The sequence below is a fragment of the Falco naumanni genome, chromosome 6 (assembly GCF_017639655.2).
Source record: "Falco naumanni isolate bFalNau1 chromosome 6, bFalNau1.pat, whole genome shotgun sequence".
NCBI lineage: Eukaryota > Metazoa > Chordata > Aves > Falconiformes > Falconidae > Falco > Falco naumanni.
The window spans coordinates 75,500,650-75,521,666 of NC_054059.1; the positions used below are offsets into that span (position 1 = coordinate 75,500,650).

The 21,017-nt window shown below is 51.7% G+C and overlaps 1 protein-coding gene across 1 annotated transcript in view; it reads right to left on the minus strand.

The window, feature by feature from the left end:
- SLC35F3 (solute carrier family 35 member F3) overlaps positions 1-21,017 on the minus strand; it is a 70,851-nt gene that overhangs the window by 8,288 nt on the left and 41,546 nt on the right. The window contains exon 3 of the mRNA XM_040598640.1: positions 5,713-5,932. Within this exon, the coding sequence (XP_040454574.1) occupies positions 5,713-5,932 (220 nt within the window). The remainder of the gene's footprint in view (positions 1-5,712; positions 5,933-21,017) is intronic.

Below are 21,017 nucleotides of genomic sequence, written 5' to 3' on the forward strand. Positions count from 1 at the left end.
AGAATTAGCCAGAGCTTCTCTGGAACTGCCCTGCCAGATGCCTCAAGCCCCGCTGGGTGTCACAGCACTCTCCAAACTATCAGGCTGCAACAAGGTCTTTTACCATCACATACCAGCATACTCTTCACACCCATCCCTCTACTGCCTTCTCCTAGTCTCTCCTCCTCCAGGGCACGCTCACTCCCTCTGCTTCTTCCTCCCCTCTCTTCCTTGGCTGCCTCCTCTACATTGGCTCCCCAACCACTTAACAGAACTACCACAGCTGCACCTTGTCTGCATCGGCCAACCCGCCCCCCCCAGCCAGCCCACAGCTGTATGTTATCAATATTAATTAACCCAGCTTCGTTCCTCTACACCTGGGTGGTGATTGTGGGGTGACAATGACTTTCTGCATGCTCTGTGCTTCTTGGCTCTGCAGTGGTGTGAGGGATGCCCAGCTCAGACCACATTGCCTTTGGCTGTGCAGTCATGGTGATGCTTGTAAGGTGATTGGGATAAATTAGTTTCTTTTGACCCACAGCTGTGTCAATGCCAGCCAGCTGTCCCCTCTCCTGGGGTTTTAAGCCCCATCCACAGACTGTGGCTGCCTACACATCCAAGACCAATGGCCTTCTCTCACCTTTCCTATTCACCACCAGAGATGCTGGGGCTGCTGTGAAGATGCAGGGGAAAGCCTGTGTGCCCAGCTTTGCTGCTGCCCGATGAGCAAGCTGCGGCAGGGGGACCCCTTTCCCAGCTGCAGGTCCCCATCCTGGCAGCACCAGCAGCCTCTTCCCTGGCTTGAGCTGGGGCTGGCGCCAGGGGGTGTCTATAAAGTTTCCACACACGATCACCCAGCAGATCCCTTCTGCGTGCTGACATCAACACCTCCAATTTCCCTTAACGGAGAAATGCCCCGTTTTTACAAACAGAAGGGGATCAGTTTCTCTAAAGGTGTTGCTGTAGAATGGCAGGGTAGTGTCAGGGCAGGAAAAAGCCCAAATCAGCAGAAGCTACACTGCCTGGAAAATACAGCTGCTAATAGCATGTCAACAAGAAAGGGATTGTCTAGAAATTGCTGTACTGCTGTTCATGATGCTGCACGAGCACAGCTCTGGCAGGCTGTGGAGGGGCAGCATTTCCCCCAGGTGCTCAGCCCCTTGCATAGCCCAGCCGAGGGGCAGCAGGTTCTGAAGATGCTGATTTATGACCTGATCAAAGCAGTGCAAGCTGCAAAGACTGGGTATGCACGCTGCAAATTTGGAGAGGATCAGGTACAGCATCTTGGCTCGCAGCCCTGTTGGCATCAGACCTCTCCATGCACTACTGTGGGGCATCGTTTCGAAAGTGAAGCTTGGTGGTGGTGTAATTGGGCTTTATGGTCCTCAACAGGCTTCTTTTTAAAGTGAGGAGAGAAAAAAACCACCAGTGTATGGCTCTAAGCAATGTGGGGCAGTTTCAGATTGGCAGGACTGACGGAGCTCAGCAGTTCTCTAATGTCAGCGTGCTGGTGCTTGTCAAATAAAAATTCAGACACTTGTGTGGCTTCAGAGGCACAAGAAAAGAGGTCATTGAATGAGCTTAGCATGGGGCAGGTGCAGAACAAAAAGAAAGAGGTTTGTCTTTGCCCAATAATTCAGCCAAGGAAAGCTTTGCTGTTGCACACTGTGAATGTGAAAAGTTTATAGGGATTAACTCATGGAAGAAAAAAAAAAAAAATCCGTTAAAGACTATTAGCTATAGGAACATCTTTTCTGTCTCAGAAGTCCTTGAGCCTCAAATTGCTGGAGGCTAGAAAGTCTCATGATGAAGTAAAATTATAGGTTTTTCCTGTTTAGACAGATTTTCCTAGGTGTCCGCTACAGGCAGCTGCTGGAGCCAGGCTCCTGGGGCAGATGCGTCTTTGTATGGTTCTTTGTGGAGCTGCAAGACACACGGCTCAAGCTTATCTGAAAGATGGCAGCTCCAGTCCTTCAACGTCACCTGTGCTACAGCCCAGGTACGACAATGAATTGTAGATGCAGCGTTTCCTGTAGCATCTGCTCCAGGCGTGGCTGTCTCCTGTCTGAGCTGCCTGGGGCTTGTCCAGCATTTTACCAGCCGGTGGCAACCAGCTGGTACCTCCCTGCGCATCACTGAAGGGTGCCTGCCCGAGCCCCCGCTGGCGGCTGTGGCTCCTCTGCGGTGGGAACTCGGAGGGCGCGTTAATGAACTGCAGAATGAAAAGTATCCAGTTTTGCTTTTAACGTCAGGGGTTGACTGACTTCAGAGCACTTCCTAGCAGGCTGGGTCTCTGCCTGTTTGGAAAGTAAGGACTACAATTTGGGATTTGGTAGTGTACGTCTTTCCAAGTCCCACTGGCAGGTGTGCTTGTCTCTATGGTATGTACAGAGGGGGTACTTGCAAGCGATGGCTCTTTTGGACCCTGACCTGCTTTATTTACCGTAGCATGGAGAGAAACACCAAAGTCAAAGATCAAAGCAAATAAATGCAGTCTGCAAACGGTTTTGCTGGGGCAGAGGTCCTTGCCTCTGCTATCAAGCATGTCACAAGTGTCAGATCAGTCTTAGCCTCACCTCCCAGCCTGCTTGCCAACATGCTAGGCATGTCACACACACTTTCCCTGGAAGCCTTTCAGCCTGTCTATCCAGTATATTGTTAACGGCGGTGACAAGTTGCTTGCACCACATCACACCTTGGCTACCAGCCTGCAGTTACTTGCAAATACCTTAGCACGGCAAGGCTTGCAGCGGCAATGCTTCAGGCACTCGCAGCTTCAGTACACACGCATCTTCTCTGGAAGCAATACGACAGCTCATGGCCCAGTTGGACTGTTGCTCTGGGCACAGTAAAGGGAAAGGGGGAGAAGTGCAACTTTGTTACAGGAGATGCAGGCACTTACAAGTGCCTGAATGGCGAGGATGCGGTTTTGTAGCTTGCGTCTTACATTTAAATTCCAGCGGAATTGTGATTTAAGTGCTCGTAGAGCTGGTAGTTGCACTTCTGAAGGCCAGGTAGGATACTTATACGTGCTTAAACCCCACGGAGCTCCTACCTTTCTTACCTGGCCTCTCCTCCAGTGGGTGTGCACAGGGACACCCGAATGCACTGTCGGAGCTTTGCTGCAGCACCATCCACCCTGCTGCGCTGCTGTGGGGATGGAGCGGGAGCATGGGATGGTGCTCACCAGAAGGCAGGGCACCATGCCCCCTGCAGCCGCCTCTGCCACGTACCCTCTCAAAGGGTGCTTCTAAAAGGGTCAGCAGCTCTGACACAGTGCGGCCCCAAGGAACTACAAGCTTTGGGGCTGCACTGTGTGCTGGCTTGCAGTCCCTAGGTCACTCCTGGAGAAGCCCCAGCAGCTGTCCCTCCTCCTGGTTGCCAGTCCCAGGAAGGCGGCTTTGTTTTGGGGTTCATCCCAAGGCTATCCCCCAGCACACCAGGCAGCGCTGCCCTTGCTGCCAGTTGCTTTTCACATGGGCTGTACAGAAAAGAGAGGAAAGAGGGAAGAAAATGCATCTCTCCAAGAGGCTCTGCACTATGTCCCTCTGCAGACAGGATTACCCCCAGCACTCACACAGAGCTGTGCAGCAGGGCCCCCCCAGTCCCTAGGACAGGTGCCACCTCACATTTTGCCGCAGGTTCAGGATGACACATCTGCCCAAGAGCGAATAGCCCAGCCTGCCTGCGAGCCACCTCTCCCTGCCCCCAGGTCCCTTGCTGGCCTGTCACCTGGGAAGGAGACAGCTGGGTTCCTCGTTGGGTACAGAGGTGGCTTTTCAGGAAGCCCCCCTGCCACCCCTCACCAGCACCAGGTGCCATGGTGAGGGACCGGAACACATGGCAGGAGCATCGCATGGCCTTCACTGTCCTGGACACTGTTCTGGGTCTCTGCTTCATTGCTGCTTTCCTAAGGCAGTGCTGGTAAGAAACAAAGAAAAGCTGGACATGGCTGAGACCACCACGCAATCTACTTCCCTGGTCTTTCCACTCCTTCTGCCTCTTTGGGAAGGGGGAGATCCAGGGCAGGATTCATCCCCCAGCACGTGTCACCTGCCATGGCACAAGACTTAGTCTGGCCAGGAAGCTGCTGGAGAGCCCCTGGCCACCCTGGCTCTTTATGCACAACCATGCACCCAGGGGAGAGCATGAGAAGCATCTCTGCTCCAGCACGTGCGTGCTGGTGTGGATATCCCTACACACAGGTCAGCTTCTTTCCCCCAGCCCACATCTGTATCCTGCGGTGGGAGATGGCACGTGCAGACCGCGGAGCAAGCTGCATGCACAGGACAGCAGCAGTCAGCCACTCCACACACCTCCTCTCTGGCGTCCCACAAAAATACACTTTTAACATTTTTTTTTTTTTACTTTTATCAAATTGGCCAGCACGTCCAGCTATGCTATCAGTGACACCTCCCTGCCTCCAGGATCATTTCAGGATATACTAAAAAAAACAAGTTAATTTGTTTTCAGGGTACAGCTACCTGGGCAGGGGGGTGGGCCAGCACAGACACCAGCTGGCCAGGCTGGGCTTTTGGCAGGTACATTTTGCAACGATTCCCTGAGCAGCCTTTTGGCTGCCATCACCACAAGGCTGGCCAAGCTCTCCTGCCAGAGAGGAGCACTTCCCAAAAAGTTAACTCTCCTTTGCTCTGTGCAGCGAGGGCTAACAACATCTTCTGAGCACTGAAAGCATTGGCCAGGTGGGTGAGCAGAGCGCTCCTCAAGCGGTGGGCAGAAAACGGGTATTATTACTGTTACATTAATAAGTGCCTGCTGGTGCAGCGAGGCAGGAGCGACCCACTAGTGCCTTGTCCTTGCAGTTACTCCTGGCCCTGCCAGGACCCCCTTGGCCCTGGGATGGTGGGTTACCCACCCACCCGGCTCTGCTGCCCAAGGACACCGTGTGCTGAGGCTGCCAAAACAGCAGCAGGGTCAGCAGGGAGCTGCGGCATTTTCCGACTCAACCCCCTGTGCATGCAGCTCTGTTGCCACTGCGGAGCAGGCATTCACATGGGGTGTAGGACTAAGGGTGTAAGCAAACATCTGGGATGCCACCAGGAGAGTCGTCCCAGGGGAGCGAGCCTGCTGCCCTGCTGCCTGCCGTGCTGTCCACAGCTGCTGGCCAGATGTGCAAGGCCCCATGCACCGGCGTTACAGTCCTCCACCAGTGATGCATGCACACACGCCTTGGCTGTGGGTGGGCGAGGGCAGCCCCGCTCTCCTCTCCGCAGCTGCTGCCAACTGACACAGGTGCAAAGGATAACCGTGCCACCCTGCAAGCCTGCTGCTATGCACATAAAGGTGAGGGCTCCGTTAAAGTCACAGATTGGACCAGGAATGCATTGCATGCAGGCTTGCGGGACCATGCAGTTAGAAACCACTAGGTCTGGTGCCACAGCCTGGGAATAGTCACTTGGCAGGGGACGGGAAAGGGTGACACACATGCACAGCAACATGGAGGTAGTAGCTGTCCTTCCTGACGTGCTCTGGAGCAACTTACCTCTTTTCTAAAGGAAAATGTGCAAAGGCACCAGGCTGGGGGAGATGGGGAAACTGGAAGCTCACAGGCCAGGCTGCAGGGAAGGATGCATCTCTGCTCCACAGGGATTTCCGTGCCTGCTCAGCTGTCTGTGCGGCATGCTACTCAACTCAGCTGGCAGGAGGGAAGGGGAAAAGGAAAGGCAGAAGGATGAGGAGGAAGAAGGGAGACAAAGATAAGGAGTCACTTACCCTCACTCCCATGAACCTGTCCCTCAGAACGATCCATGAAAGCAAGAACACAAAAGCTTTGTTGCAGCAGAACAACACGGAGACATCCGTAGAGTTTATTTTCTTTATTGCATGTAAGTAAAGGTAGTTTGTGAGTGTCCAAAGAACACCAAAGGGTGCTGCCTTGGTAAAAAACACCTTCAAAGTCAAGCCATTGTCTCCAAAGAATCGGCAACACTCCCTAAAACAAGGAGAGAAAGGCAGCGTTATTACACAAACCAGTCACAGTCTGCAGGCAAATATATGGGTTTCTTTCCTTCCCTGCTCCTCGTCTTTTCCTTGGGGGAAAGAGGGGCACACACCTGAAAGAGGAGAAGAAAATCAAGTTTCAGTGTCTGCTGCAACAGCCAGCACCTGCACAGGGTATGAACACATGGGGGCTGCAAACACAGGAGGGACAGCAACAGAAGAGTGAGGGGAGAGGTGAAATCCCACTCTTGCCATGAGTGCCTTCACAGTGGACATCTTGAAACTGCATGAGGTCATCCTCCTCCTTTCACCCCTGTGGGTACCAGGATGCTGAGGGGCCAGGGCTGGCACCAACCCCCCCCGCTCCCCACTTCTGCTGCAGCCACGGGACCCTAGTTCCCATCCATGATCCACTGTGCAGGGCTTGGATGGAGCCTCATGGGAGCCCAGTTTGGGCTTTTTCCACCCAAGGAGCAGGACCTGGCTCAAGCCCCCTGGCAGCAGCAGGGGCAGGAGCAGGGGCACGCACTGGGACATGGTACAGTGGCACCCGGGCACATGCTGGGTCAGTTGGAGCAGCAGTGCGGAGTTAGGAACGCAGGCGTACACTTCGGGCTGTGGATGCTGTGAATCCCCAGGTGGGAGGGCAGCCACAGCAGGTACAGCCCTGGCACAGGAGAAGGAAACCCCAGGGGTTTATCTGTGTCCCGGAGGTGCTGGCAGGCAAAAGAGGACAGGCGGTGATGCCTGGTGGTGCTGGCAGGGCTCTGGGGAGGCTGCGTGTGGGGGCCGGGATGTGGCGGCAGGGGTGACTTCTGCAGAGGCGCTGCGAGGGGCAAGCCTGCCTGCAACCTGCTTCTGCCGAGCAGCACAGCTGGAGCTGCCGGCTGCGCTGTCTGCAAGGAAATTCAATAATGCAAAGAAGAAATGCAGCGGTCTGCGAGGCGGAGGGTGCAGCCTGCTGCAGCGTGCAGGTGGCAGTTGGCGGCAGTGCCGTAGCCTGTGCTGGCTTTGCTTGCTTTAAAATCTGCAAAACCCCTGAGGCCCTGAAGAACTTTAATGAGATATTTTGACAAAAATTGAGCAAAATTAAATTTTCCTCTGACAATGAAGGCCAAACAGGTTTTCACTGCTGTCTTGAATTTCAAGCTGTTTGTTTCCTGAGACGGGGCAGGAAAGGCTCATTATTTGGAGTCTGATGAAAGGGTGATTTTGATCCCTTTTCTCACAAGATGGGGCTGATTACCCAAAGAAACCCATCCAAGCTCTGAGCCTCTTCAGATTTCCCCATCACTAACTCCACGTCTGCCTACACCCCCTCTGCTGCAGCAGGTACAAGGCTGCAGGGTAGAAGAAATGCATTTTTTGTGTTTGCTGGGTTTTGTTGCCTGCCAGTCTCTTGTACCGAGTCATGGCTGTGCAGAACTTGCCCATCTCTGGATGTTGTGACCCTGGGCTTTGGCTGCTTGACACTGACACTTTCATTTGAGCCACTAGTTCTGCATGGCATCACTCAGTGTCACATCAGCATCCCTTGCCCTCTGTGAAATTACCTGCTAGCAGCAGCCTATTGCTTGCCAAACCTGTTAACTGCCTCTCTGTATCACAAGAAGAGTGACCCCTCTGCACCACAAACCTCGGCCCGACTTCCCCCCTGCTGGTGCTGTGCAGGGCTGTTCAGGGATGCACGCAACACCGACAGATGCTGCCTGTCCTCAGCATGTGTCCTGGATCCCCTCTTCCCTTCCACAAACACTATACCCGCCTTATTTCTACCCTTCAGCCCCACGAAGTGCCATCTGTACCAGCCACATGCCACAGAGAGACACTGAAACCCCAGTCCCAAACTTCAGCAAAGGCTTAAACCCGCTTCCCAAGACACCAAGGAGGGTTTGACTGCCAGGGTGTCACAGGAAGCTAGTCTAATGCTCTAAAAATGCAGGCACAATTTAAATTAAATTATGGAAGATTAGTATGAGAGGGATAGGAAGGCTGTAGTCAATTGAGAGGACTGAAATGGGATTTATGTTGGGATTCATTCTTGGGAAAAAAAGTTCCTCCTGCCAAAACCCTGTTCCCCACATACAGAATTGTGTATCGCTTTTTCATGTACAGCAGAAACACGTGCTTTTACTGCTCTGGGGGCCCAACTGTTGTTTAGCAGATGCCACTGGATCTACATGGTAGCACAGTCTGGCATTCACCCGCATCCCTGAAGCGCCCAGTGTAGTGCCATAATGCCCCAAAGCACAGCCTTGCCCCGGCACAGACCAGGACCCTGAGCTGCATTTCCCCCTTTGGAGTCTCTTCTCACTGGCCTGTACAATAAATGTTCCTCTTCGCAGTTTTGGCTGGTTACACCAAGTGTGAATTGATTCTTGTAGGATGGCTCCAGCTTCCAAAGGAGACCTCCTTAGGGCAGAGGTTTGCCCATCCAGTACGAAGGTGTAAGGGAGCTTCTCCTCGAGGACACCAGGGGCTGTGGGGGGTGCTACCAGACATGCACAGCGAGCCACGCTGTCCAAGATGGGTGCACTGCTGAACTGTGGGCTCTTTGTGTGGGCAGCAAGTGGGTTAGATGGTTTTCTTGGACCTGGCAGCTTCAGTGAAGTCTGAGTAGCATTAGGGGAAATTGGTACATTACGTGCACCAGGATGACTCTGTACTGTACGATAATCCTCTCACAATTATTTGTCTCTCCAGGTTTGCTACTGCTTATTGGGGAAACTGATTTTTCCATGGTGCCATAACACAGCATCTGAAGGGAGTTGTCAGTGAGGAACGGTAGATCAATAGTTGTGGGAAGCAAGAAAGGACTGTGATATAACCTACACTGTAACCCCAAAACAGTCAGGGGACAAAATCACTCCAGAAAAACCAACCTTAAACTCTGAATATTTTGACAGAACATTCGGGACACCATTGCTCCTGCTGGCCAGTAATTTCCATTTTGCCCACCAGGGTATACGGTGCCCAACGAGTATCCTGATGTTTTATGGATGCTCCTTGGCAAAAACAAGAGCTTGTGTCCTATGGCACTCCAGACATGCCCGACTGCTTCAGGAGAGCCTGCCTATGAATATTTTAACAATCTCATCTAACAGAAATGTTACTTTTTAAGGAAGACAAAACCCCACCTTACCTGGAAGGCAGCCTGTAATCATTCAGCATCCCTTGGAGCCCAACTCAGTGCTGTGGGCCCTTGTATGAAGCCTGACCCCAAGCGTCCCAAAGCCACAGGACAGATGTGGAGCTGCCATCAGTTCCTTTGAGGCTTTACAGGACAGACCCTTGCAGGTCTGCTTGCCCATAGCAGGACACAGAGGAAGTCCTCCACCCACACCAGAGCAAGCTGGCTGCCCCCCAGGCCGGTGGGGAGACGGCACTGGGTGTCTCCTTCTGGGAGAAGTGTGCAGTGGCAAGGGAAAAGCTGGTGGGGAAGCACCCTGCTCTGGCAGGGAGACCACCAGCCTCCTCTGGCTTTGCCTGCTGGGGCCAGCAGCCAAGCTGTTGTAGTGGGAGTCCAACCCACTTCACCTCACACAGGGCACCAACTGTCACAGCACAAACAAACCAGTAGGCTGCAACAAGGCTTTTCTGTCAGATTCTACTGTCCATGCTGTTTCTCCTTCCTCCAGAGACAAGACCACACTACTCCTCATCCACCCAACCACCCATCCCACACTCCTCAGGGCTATTTATCCACTTAGCAGGAACGAGCTACAGCTGCACATCATCCATGTCAATCAACCCACTGCCTCTGGGGCAAGGCCACAGCTGCATGTTATCAGTGCTGATCAGCCCACTGCCTTCACACCTCTACACCAAGCTGTATCATTTCCAGGATAAAACACACTTTCTGCCTCAGTTTATCCAGGCTTTGGTGAGCCGCTCCTGCAGCACAGCCAGTTCTAGCTCACCTGAGGTGAAGAGGGAGGGTTACCAGGTGCCTGGAGGCTGCAGACTATTGCGTTAGTCTCTGGGACGAAATACCTGCTGTTTGCTAAGGCAGGCAGAGGTGCCAGAGGCTGCTTTGCAAAGAAAGCCAGCGGGGATCCTGCAGGCAGGCCCTCCCCTGTGCTCCTGGCGCTTGCCCTTGCCCTGTGTGCTGGGGCAGCTGCCGCAGTGAGGGGCTGTGCCCCAGGGCAGCAGTGGTGTTTAGCAGTACGCAGTGTTCGCAGGTAGCTGGTATGGGCATACAGCAGTTGCTCAGTGCAGCATCATCACAAATGCCTGCAACTGCTGGCAGCGAGCCCTGTGCACAGGCACGGTGACACGGGAGCGGGTTTTCCAGCAAGAGGAGCAGAGCGAGGCTGTTGTGGTGTGTACAACACGGTCCACTGTGGGCTCCCTCTCCCTGCTCACACAGTGTGCACTGCTGTTCATTATTCCTCAGACCCACTGGAAAGCTTTCAAAGAAATCTTGGGCTGTATGCCTGTGAGATCCCATGCTCTGTCTTAAATAAAGGCACAGTTAACAGCAAGCAACCTTATTTACTTATAGCATATATACTTTCCACATACCTCCAAGACACCCAGCTAGAGAGGCCCTGAAGATGCTCGGGTAGCTCCCTGTGAGATGAATGTGTGTGCATGTGGTTCTAACAACCCGGCAGAGCGCCGAGTCCCAGGGGCACAGAGTGGCAGTGGGGAGCTTCTGCCCACCGACCTTTAGGTATGTACAAGCAACTTTTTATGTTTGAGCCAGGAACCCAGGCTCTGTTCAGAGCTGCTGGAGATGCACATCCCTGAGCTGCCACTGCTGCCCACCTCAGGAGGCACAGAGCCTGGGGAAAAAGCTACTTCTATTTCTCTCCTTCAGCTCTAAAAGGGACCCGAGAGCAAGAAGCACAGACATGGGCACCTTCAGCGCGTGTCCGCAAGGAGAAATCACCCCGTGTTAGAAGAGAAATTGTCATCAAAGACAAAGCAAACCTACTTCTGCCCACATGACCAGAAATCCTGTGTCTGCCACTCTCACCCACCATCTCAACCCGAAAGCCGCCTGCTGCTCGCTTGCTGGTACAGCTGTTTGCTGGGCTCGCCCTGCTTTGCCCACGGAGTGCTGCCACTTCGCATGGGGACTACGGCCAGAGAGGCCATAGGGAAATGCTGATGCAAAGCCCTGTGCATCCCTGGGTCACGCTGCACGTGGCTCCTGGGCAGGGATGCTGTCCTGCAAATGGCTGGCAGAGCCACCCTGCTGAGAGGGTCTCTCCTCGACTCTGTGTCATCCTCCATGTGAGGAGTAAATTCCTACAGCTGCTGGTCTGTTTCCTGACAAGGCGGCAGCAGACAGCAAGGAGCTTTGGCGTTGCAGGGCGTAATGCTGTGTTTTTGAGATAAACTAGCTTCCTGCATTAATTTCCTCGGCTCTGCCATCATGAGCTAGACTTCCATTGTAATCACAGCAGTTGGTTTAAAAAATAAATGCAAGGCATTAGTGAAGGCAACAGCAAAGACCTGTGTAAGACTGGAATGGAGATAGCAAACGAAGGATAGTGGAAAGGAAATATACTGGCTTAACTGCCGCAGCAGCAATAAAGAAAATCTTGCTCCCACTCAGAAGTGTCATATCCATGTTCATAGACAATCTGAAGGCTCATGCCTGAAATAAACGGCGGGACTGCACTGCTGGGAGGAGATCTACATGCAAAGGGAGAGAACTGCAGCCTGGTTACACGTGGTTCTTGGAGGTGTTTCCAGAGAGATGTTACATGGTGGATGCTCTTGCTGCAGCATGTTGCTGAGGGGGCTGCTGCAGCAGGCATCTCTCCTGTGTGTTGGGGTAATGGGTTGGTGCAGGTGAGAAAGAGGGGCACGCACCCGGCGTGGCTGCTCTCCTCTTCCTCAGGACACCAGCTGGGATGGCTGATGCAAAGGCCATAAAGCCCATCTGGGAGCAGAAGTGGCTGCCTGGCATTCAGGGCATCCTCTGCTTGGGATGACAGCGGTGGGGACAGACCTACCTGCTTGTAGGTATAAAATAAAGCAGTGGGCACCACACGGCACAGCTGCTGCAGTGGCACAAGCCTCCTGCAGTAACAGCCCCCAAGCAGGGCTTAGCAAGTCCTGACCCAGCACCGGCTGGGCTGCACACGCCAGCCACCCTCTCCCACATGGGGATTCCGGTCCCCTGCCACTCGTCCTAGGGTGTCCTGACAACTGGCCTGATGGAAACGTGTGTGGTCACTTGGGAGCAGCTACGGCACTACAGGAACTGTGCTAGGATGAAAGATACTGCAGAAAAGCCTAAGGCACAGAGATCTTGCTGTATTTTTAGTCAATTGTTTGCTTTTTTCTTAATCTTTCATGTACTAGTTCTTGTTTTTCCTCATAATCTTTTTAGTGTGTATCTTCATTAACCCAGCAAATGGCAAATTAGCTCTGCCCCATTAGGCATGTCTCCAGCACAACAATACTAGCAGAATACCTCCATCACTGGAACCAAGCATCCCCAGTGAAGTAAATCAGAAGTTGACAGAGCCAAAATTGCATGCTAAGTAAGAGTTAATCATATTGAAAGCAGGTGTTGCAGTCAAATCAAATTTGCACGTAAAATATGACAGTAAAACTCCATTTTCTTCCCACTGAGCTTACAATTAAATATTTAACACTATTCACCTTCCACTGCTTGTTTTGTTTTTAAGTATTGCTAGGTAGTTGGGATGTTTCTCCACTGCTTTGAACCTCATGCAAGTGAATGTATAAAATTCTGTCAGAACTGGAAGGAATGCTTTTTGCCCCCATTTTGCCAAAAAAAAAAATATAAATCCCATCTTTGAAGAGGAAAGGTAGAAAAGAACCAGGAAAAGCACACACGGTGTGTTCCTCTAGGCTGGGGGTTTGGCCTCTCAATACTCACTGCAGAACAAACCTATGCCAGAAAGGTTAACAAGCCACTGAACCTGCCATTACATCTTTGGGAAAGATGCAGTAAAGTAGAAAATATCTGGGAGGAATACACATCCTAAGGGAATAACAAGCCAGTTATTTCTCCTTTCCAGACTGTTAACTTTAGTTACAATTTTCTCATTGTCTTGGCCTTCATACTAGATCCTTCTCCTCAAAAGCCGGTTTGGATCTGCTATTGCTCCTTGTGGGTGATAATTTTTCTCTGCAGACTGTGCTTACTTTGACCTTGCGAGGTCTGTACCTGCAAATTGAATTTAGCTAAATTGCTCCTGATTTTCAGCAGAGTGAGCATCACCTCCCTGGAGCACTGCGAAGCTGCTACCACACCAGTGAATCTGGCCTCTTGATTAGAGATTGGCAGGCAAAACATGTTTTGCTAATCCCTGCACCAATTAGGCCTGCATGGATAAATAATCTGCAGATGTGCTGTTAACAGTCGTACATTTTCTGTTCAATGTACGAAAAAAGAGACATGGACTAAAATGTCATGCTATGTCTTCTGGGGGGACTTACAAGCCAGTTGCAGTAAGCAAAAGCAGAGAAGACAGATGAGGTGCCCTGGCTGTTATTAAGAGGGAAGGAAACTGAAACCAGTTTAATTTCTCCCGGTCAAAAACCCCGTAACTTTATTTTTAATTCATCCTGTCAGGGTCACAGCACCCCTCACTGCATTGTGGTCACAAGTGGAGGTCGGTAAAAGACCACTGTGCAGATAAAACACGTAAGTTAAACCAAAATATTCCTCAAATATGCTCTCCAGGAACGTACATGAGGTGTCTCCCAGAAAATAGGATCGTGACTCCAGCTCCACTTCCCTCCCCGCATGACAAAATCAGCCTCTCAGGTGGAGAGATTTCAAAGCAGTGCAAGCGAAGGGTGAGCTCATGAAACCCATTCTACAGAGGTGCAAGCTAGGGCACGGAGAGGCGAAGTCCCTGGGTGCTTGGAAGAGGCAGGATGAAGGCTGCCTGTAGGCTGCACCTTTGGAGAGCTGGGGATTTGCTTTTCCTGCATGTTTATTTTATAGCCAACTCCTGTTACTTATCAAGACAGCCCTCGAGCGCCTTTTTCCTGAGTCACCGCATGTTCACATGCCAGCAGAACAGTTGCACGGAGGCTCCTGTGGTGTGTCCCAGATCATAAAATGCTGCGAATAAACCTGCTAGCCTCAGCACTTTGCAGAGAGGTGCCCGGGATTCCTGCCATGGCTTTTATTGACCTGCAGGTCCGAGGCTTCTACAACAGAACCCCTATACCCCTGCTTCCAGCTTTCCTCCCGTGCACCTGGAGCAGCTCAGGAAAGATGCTTGCCAGTGCTGGGAGAGCACAAGCTGCTCCTCACCTTCCATGGGGCAGAGGTCTGAGACCTGCCCGGAGCGTGCCCCTTGCCTGCCCTGCTGCCTGCCCTCCCCGCTGAGGCACGCCGCAGCCCACGGCCATGTGTCGCTCCTCAGAGATGCTCTGTACTCACCCAGTCCTGCCTGTCCGCACTGGGGACTAAACTAGGGCTGCAAAGCCTGGTCCTTCGGTCTCTTGTTATATACCCTTCCATACGAGAGACCGCAGCCCTGCAGCCTGGCAGGTAACATCAGCCCAGGCGATGGCACTGGGTTTTGCACTTGGAGGTCAGGAGTGCCCCTTTTTTTTCCTGGAAAATGCCTGGCATGTTTCAAGTGGCTGTTTAACTAATACTGCCCATGGTAATGGCGGGTGATGGGGTACCATTAAGCTGTTTAGTCAGTGATTCATCACTGTCAGGCATTTTTCCTTTACCGGGTCTGTGCCTGAGAAGAGCTGAAGAAATGCTTGGCTACCGTCAGGAAATCTCAAGCTCACAGCATCCTGTCTTAAGAAAGGACAAGGCAGCAAGGGCAGCCTGTCATAAAAGCACCATTTTTGCAGCTGATTTCATAGGGAAAAGTTTCTTTAATTGATTGCTCCTGTCTTCAGGGCCAGGTCGATTTGAGAGCACGTCTACAAATCTTACATGGCAGGAAATCCAAGCAGCAGGTCGCTCGCGGACCATGATGTGCTGCACCGTGCTGGCGAGCTGCTCCCAGCCCAGCAATGAGCCAAGGGCCATGCCAAGCGCATCCACTCACAGCCACCACGGTAAGGATTTCACCCCTCCCCGGTGTGCCCAAGCGGGGATCCCCCCTGCCGTGCTGCCCCTCCATGTGTCTGAGGCCCATGCTGGAGGTGGGTCACCTGCTGAAAAGCAGAGCAGGATGCAGGGCTGTGCTCTAGCCCCAAGCCCAGTGTGGGGACGTGGCAGAGGGGAGCTGCCGTGGGGTGTGGGTGCTGCTCACGTGGGAGGTTTAGTGCTGGATATGGCCCCGTAGTCACTGGCATCAGACCACCTGCGAGGGGGCAACACTGCTGGTGGGGCAGTCCCCCACAAGTGGAAATGGCTTTTACATTCCCTTCCTCTAGCACAGTTCAGTGGCACAACGTGATGCTCCACCACAATGCATAATTCAAAACATTTATTTCCAGCTCCATTTAAACTCAAGTGATGGTGACGTGTCTCAGGGCTCTGCTGTCTGAGCTAACACAGGACCCAGCGACATCAGACCATGGAGGAGAGAGGTGGAAGATGGGGCAGCGCTGCCCACTCCCAGCTTGAAGTAACGGGGGGCTTCGGGGCTTCCTTCAGAGGCACTGTGGAGTGGCAGGTCCTGCCATGACCCCCAACAGCTCATCCCACCCCTGGTGAGACCTGTGAGCTGTAGCTGATGGTGCCTGCAAGGAGCTCCGCACCTTTCCTGACCTTCTAGGTGTGGGCAGCAGCAACCCTGGGGAGGGATTTTGGAGGCTTGTGGTGGGGGCGAGCCTGAAAATCACACCCCCTTCCCACCACCTGTGCCCCCCGAGAGCCCCTTGCAGACCTCCTTTCTTCAGCAGGGAATAGGAGCAAACTGCAACCCACAGCCCCCTCCCGAGCTTGCAGCCGGGAGAGAAGCAAGGACCTGGCCAGGGAACGCCAAACCTTAGAACTAAGAAAGGATGGAGAAGTTCCAGGTGTCAGGTACCCCACACTGGCTTTCCTCAGCTCTGGGTGTGAATTCATGCAGTCAGTACACAGAAAAAGGCCTGAACTGAAGATTAAAGCAACAGGTAGATCTGGGTTTTGTCACCAAATCTACCTGATTACACGAACTGAAAAATAACTGTTAAAGGGATTAAGCAGGATTAAGCAGTTTCTCAGAAATGGATGTTATCTAAAATAGTCTAAAAGCTATCTAAAATAGGCTAATTGTCATCATCCCATGCATATTTTTCAGTAAGCATGTTATTAAATGCAAGAAATGACCACAGAAGTCAATCCAGTGTCCAGCTGCCACCTGTAAGTGTCTGCATCTGATGTTGACCATCGTTTCTGCACAGGATTTGGGGCAGATGTTCTGTCTTTAAACTTTTATCTATTCTGGGAGTTTCCAGCTCATTTGCAGAAATTGCATTCTGATAAGCAATGAAATAAGAAAATTGTCTTCTCTTAAATGAAACAAAAAATCTCCAGACTGATCTTTCTTCTTTGAACTAGAGAGACAGAAGCAATTGGTTTTGCTCAGCACTGTATGTGTGCCAAACTTGGCAGTTGCAGGATAAATGGTCCCAGGAAATGCTTAGCTATGGATTTACATAATACACCAGAATGGCTCCAAAAGAAGCAAATAATACAAATCTTACAAACCACCTGAATACACATTTCCAAGACGAGTCTTAGCACACACTCAGAAGCCTTAATAAGAGACTGTTTAAACTAACATTAAAAAAAAAAAAAAAAAGTTTAAAAGAACAAAACCAAACCCCAGGGAAGATTCACATACTGTAAACTGCCTTAGCAAAACACAAGGGTGGGAGTCTTGGGCTGCAGAAGCACAGGGAAAAGTCTGCAGCTTCCCCTGTGGGATGGTCCTCCATCCCGCGATTTGCTGTGCGCAGGGCATTAAACCGTTTGCTTTGCCTCCGTCCATCTCCTGGGAAGAGTAGTAGTCCTAGGATACACTCCGCAGATTTTGCATACGTGACTGCAGCAAAGGCTGCAGGAAGCAGATTGCATTAGGGTGAATATTCCATTTAATTTTTGCACCCAAACATACCGCAGAGGTTTGTTGTGGGAGCAGGACCACCAGCCACCTCCGACAGGAGATGCGGGAAAGCGTTAATGAGAAGGTAAAGCCGAGCAGCAGCATTGCCATGCTGCTGATACTTCAGAGGAACAGCACCGGCTGTACAGTGTGAGCAGACATTGCGACAGATTTCCCGCAGCGTTGCATCTGTCCCTGAGCACCAGTGCAAGCTGAGCTCACTCCGGGGTGTGTTAGCACAGCAAGCAGGCTGTCCCGCTGAAGTCATGCCTTCAGCTTGCTGCATGAGGCAGGCTGGCATTTGCGGGTCTTCCAGCTGGCCAGAGGGGACATGCCATCTTGGAAAATGCAGCAAGTATTTCTGGCAAGAAGCAGCTTTTCAAGTGACAATGTGCACACAGTGATCAGACAGCTGAAGTTATCACATGGTGCATTATCCAACATTTTCTGCCTTTATACCCTAGAGGCACCCAGAGCCTGAATTGTGTTATACTCTTCAAGATAACCAGCATTATACAAATAAAATGTAATACTGTTGCTATATGCAAGCTCCAAACACCCACAGACCAGGCAGATATCACTCTCAGACACAGAGATGAGTTTTTTAGTTACACTCAAAGAGCACTTCATGGAGCAGCTGGCTGCTGAGCCCACGGGGAGATGCAACCCTCGACTTGGTCTGGTATAGCACGCCAGACTGGCTTTAGATCTTCGTCAGAGCCCACCAGTGCAGTGGCCAGGAGGTACTCAGACAGGACAATTCCCCTCTGCCGCAGCAGTGGCTGAAGCTGGAAGGGGCAGCGAGGGGAATGAAAGCTTCACAGGTGCCAGGGGACTAGTGGCGTGCCCACGGTGCGTGCAGAGGGACGGCTCCTGCTGTGTTTGGGGCAGGGCTGGAGGACGAGCTAGATGGAACTGGTCCATTTGTACGGCGGGGTGTGAGGGAGGGAGGTTCCGTCGGGACCTGACATCATGCCCAAATGGAGTAAAGAGGAAGGACCATCGGCTCCGACAGTGCCATGTAATGGCACGTGCAGGCAGGGTGTGCAGAGTACTTAGGGAGCTGGATTGAAGGTCATGACGATCCTTATGGAGTTATGGAGCAAACGAACAAAAGGACCAGCAGCAAGTTGTCAGACAGTATTTGCTCACGAGTTCAAAAAAGTCCAATGAAACGGAATTCCTGACAGGGTTCTGTAACTTTGCTTTTAAAACTGCCTTCCTGCCCAAACCGAACACCACGTTGATTCTTTAAATATAATTGGCGTTGCGATCGTGGCTGGCTGTCCTTTTTGAGGATGACCATTGCTGGTTATAGACTGCACTGCACCACCTCTTCTTCCTCCTCCTGGGTTCATGGAGGAGCGATGAGGGCAGGGAAGGGCCAAGTCGAGGAGCACGCTGACACAGCTGGGGTGTTGCTGCCGCTTGCAAGTATTTCCAGCCCAGCAGACTGGCTGCTGAGCGGCAGCTCTCAAACCCTGACCCCAGCAGAGCCCTCCTGCTCGTACCATGCACCTAATGGCTGCCCTTCTCAAAAACAGGGCACCGATTCCTCCGAGCAACTGAGTGCTAATGAATTCAGACCTTCCTGAGGGTCTTCTGCTGCCCCAGTCAGGCAGCAGTGGCCTAGGGCCGCTGGGTCTCCAGAAGGATTGCTCACTGGGAGGCTCTTGCTCTTCACTTTTATTATGTGCAGCTGCAATTAAAAAGCCCCGCAGGGCTCTGGCAGCCTGCAGGGAAAGCCTCTCGCCTCTGCAGGCACAGCTTTCCCCTGGGCACCACCGCCCTGGCTTCCCCAGCCCCTGGGTCTGGCCGGGGGGCTGCTGCACCCCAGCTTCTGGGAGGGGCACCCCCGCCGGCAGCCCCTTTCCTCGCCCAGTGCAGCCAGGTGCTGTGCCCAGGAGCCGTGGCTGCAGCCAGGGTGGCCCAGGACATGCACCGGCACCAAAGTCACACATAACTTGTGTCCTGCATGGCCCAGGCTGTCATAGGAATGTGCTCGCTAATGTTGTTAGTCAAAATTTTTTGGGAAAACCACCCCCCAAACAAGCCACAAACCCACTTTGTTTTTAATGTTACTTAAGCAGCCTGGAGAGGCACCTCGAGCAATGTTACAAGACTTCGGTTACTGAAAAGATGAAAAGTCTCTCAGGGAAAGCGCTGGAAAGGGCGCTGGGAGGCTGAACTTGAGGCCCATGGTGATGCTGTATCACAAATTCCCAGTGTGAGCCTGGCCAAGTGACCCGGCCAGGCCGCCCCCCGGGCTCAGCAGCGTGCTGGGGGGGCACAGCCTCGCTGTTATTTCCCAGGGCTGCGTTGAGGTAAATGCAGGCAAGCAACGCGGCAACCGGCGTTCACTGAGGGACAGCGTATACAAACTAAGGCAGAGAAAACGTAAACATTAGGCTCTCAAAGCTTTCACTGCCGGAGTCAACATCATCACTGCTCTCCGTCATCATCCAAAATTTCCATTGACGTCAGTGGACGTTCTGGGTGTGGAAGACCTGCAGAGTCTGAAACTGTGCTGCAATCCCTTACGGATATCTTCAGCTTTGTGCTTTATATCCAGCTGGTACTCCTCAGCTGTGACCTGAGCTGCTTACTACTTTTTTGAATAGTTAAATGAAACTTTTAGGACAAGCTGGCCAGCTGGACTCCCGTGAATTGGACTTCTGTAGTGGTTGGTATAGGCGGACGAAAAAAGCATACTAGAATAAAATGCTTTTCTGATAGCTGCTGTCTTGGCTTCTGGAAATGGGTTATTTGGCTCTGCTGACTTAGAAGCACAGTGCTGGCAGGAGGGCGAACAGTGCTGTTGTGTCTTGGGAGAGGGAAGGAACAAGACGAGAGGCAATACAAGGAGGAGAGAAATGTCTCAGTGATAAGACTGGCTACGCAAACACCCTGAGGCGGCTCTTACTGAAATGCACATATACGTATGTACACACATGTATGTTGGAACGTGTATCTAGAATACACATATATACACACTCTCACACGCACATTTACTTTGGACCTTTAGGCCTGTGGGTTGTCAGAAAGACTCTGCATGGAGATACTGTTCCACCTGGGAAAAGCCCTGCCAGCCCATGGCCCTGCTTGCTGGCGATGCCAGCCTTAGCCTGTGGGCATGAACTATTGGCTCTGTAAATCCTCAGTCCACAGCAGCATCACGCTGTAATACAGAAAATGAGGGAAAGAAACCAACTCCATAGCCTAAGAGTGAATTGTTCAGCACCATGACAGGATACCAGGATAACTGGGAACAGGAAGACATGTGAGTCAGGAGGTATCAAAAAAGACACCATTAACTTGGCAGCTAGTCCATGAAAAGAAAGTAAGTTATACAAAAAAGAAAGCTGAGAGCTTGCTGATATAACAGAGAAGCTGACATTTACGATGCACAAATTACCCCTAGATGCATTAAATAAACCAGGATATAGAAAGGAAATAATCTTTCCTAAATACTTGTATTTGTGGTCATTTTTAGAGTACCTTGTATCAAGAACAGGTGACCCTCTTCTGTTTGAAGTTTGTTTGCCTTTTCAATTGTGCTGCTGATGTTGATTTAACACAAAACCCGAGCGCTCTCTGCCCTGTACTCCCTCACTCTGTCCTTCAGCAACACCATCCCGATCCTGCACGCAGCAGTGCAGCAGGGAGGGAAGCGGGTCCAAAGCCACCATGGGAGTGGAGTGAGGAGGTCTCAAGAAACTGTGATGGCATCTACCCTCATCCCTGAGCATGATTTAACAGCACCCTTCAGAGAGCTTTGAAAAGCAGCCTGTGAGAGACTGAGAAACTTGGCAGTCTTACACTGCATGAAGTGGAGGAGTACAGCTGATAAGTTTGGTACCAAAAGGGTGGTGTTATAAAATATGATGTACAGCACTTCGGAGATTCATATTTCCAAACAGCGTTCCTTGTTTTCACCTTTCTCCCAATAGGCTAGCCCTTCAGAAAACATGTTCTACAATATGTTGCTTTTGTCAGCTGCGTTAATTTTGTGCAAGATTTCAATATAAGTGGTAAAACCAGAGTGATATGTAACACACATTGATTGGCTTC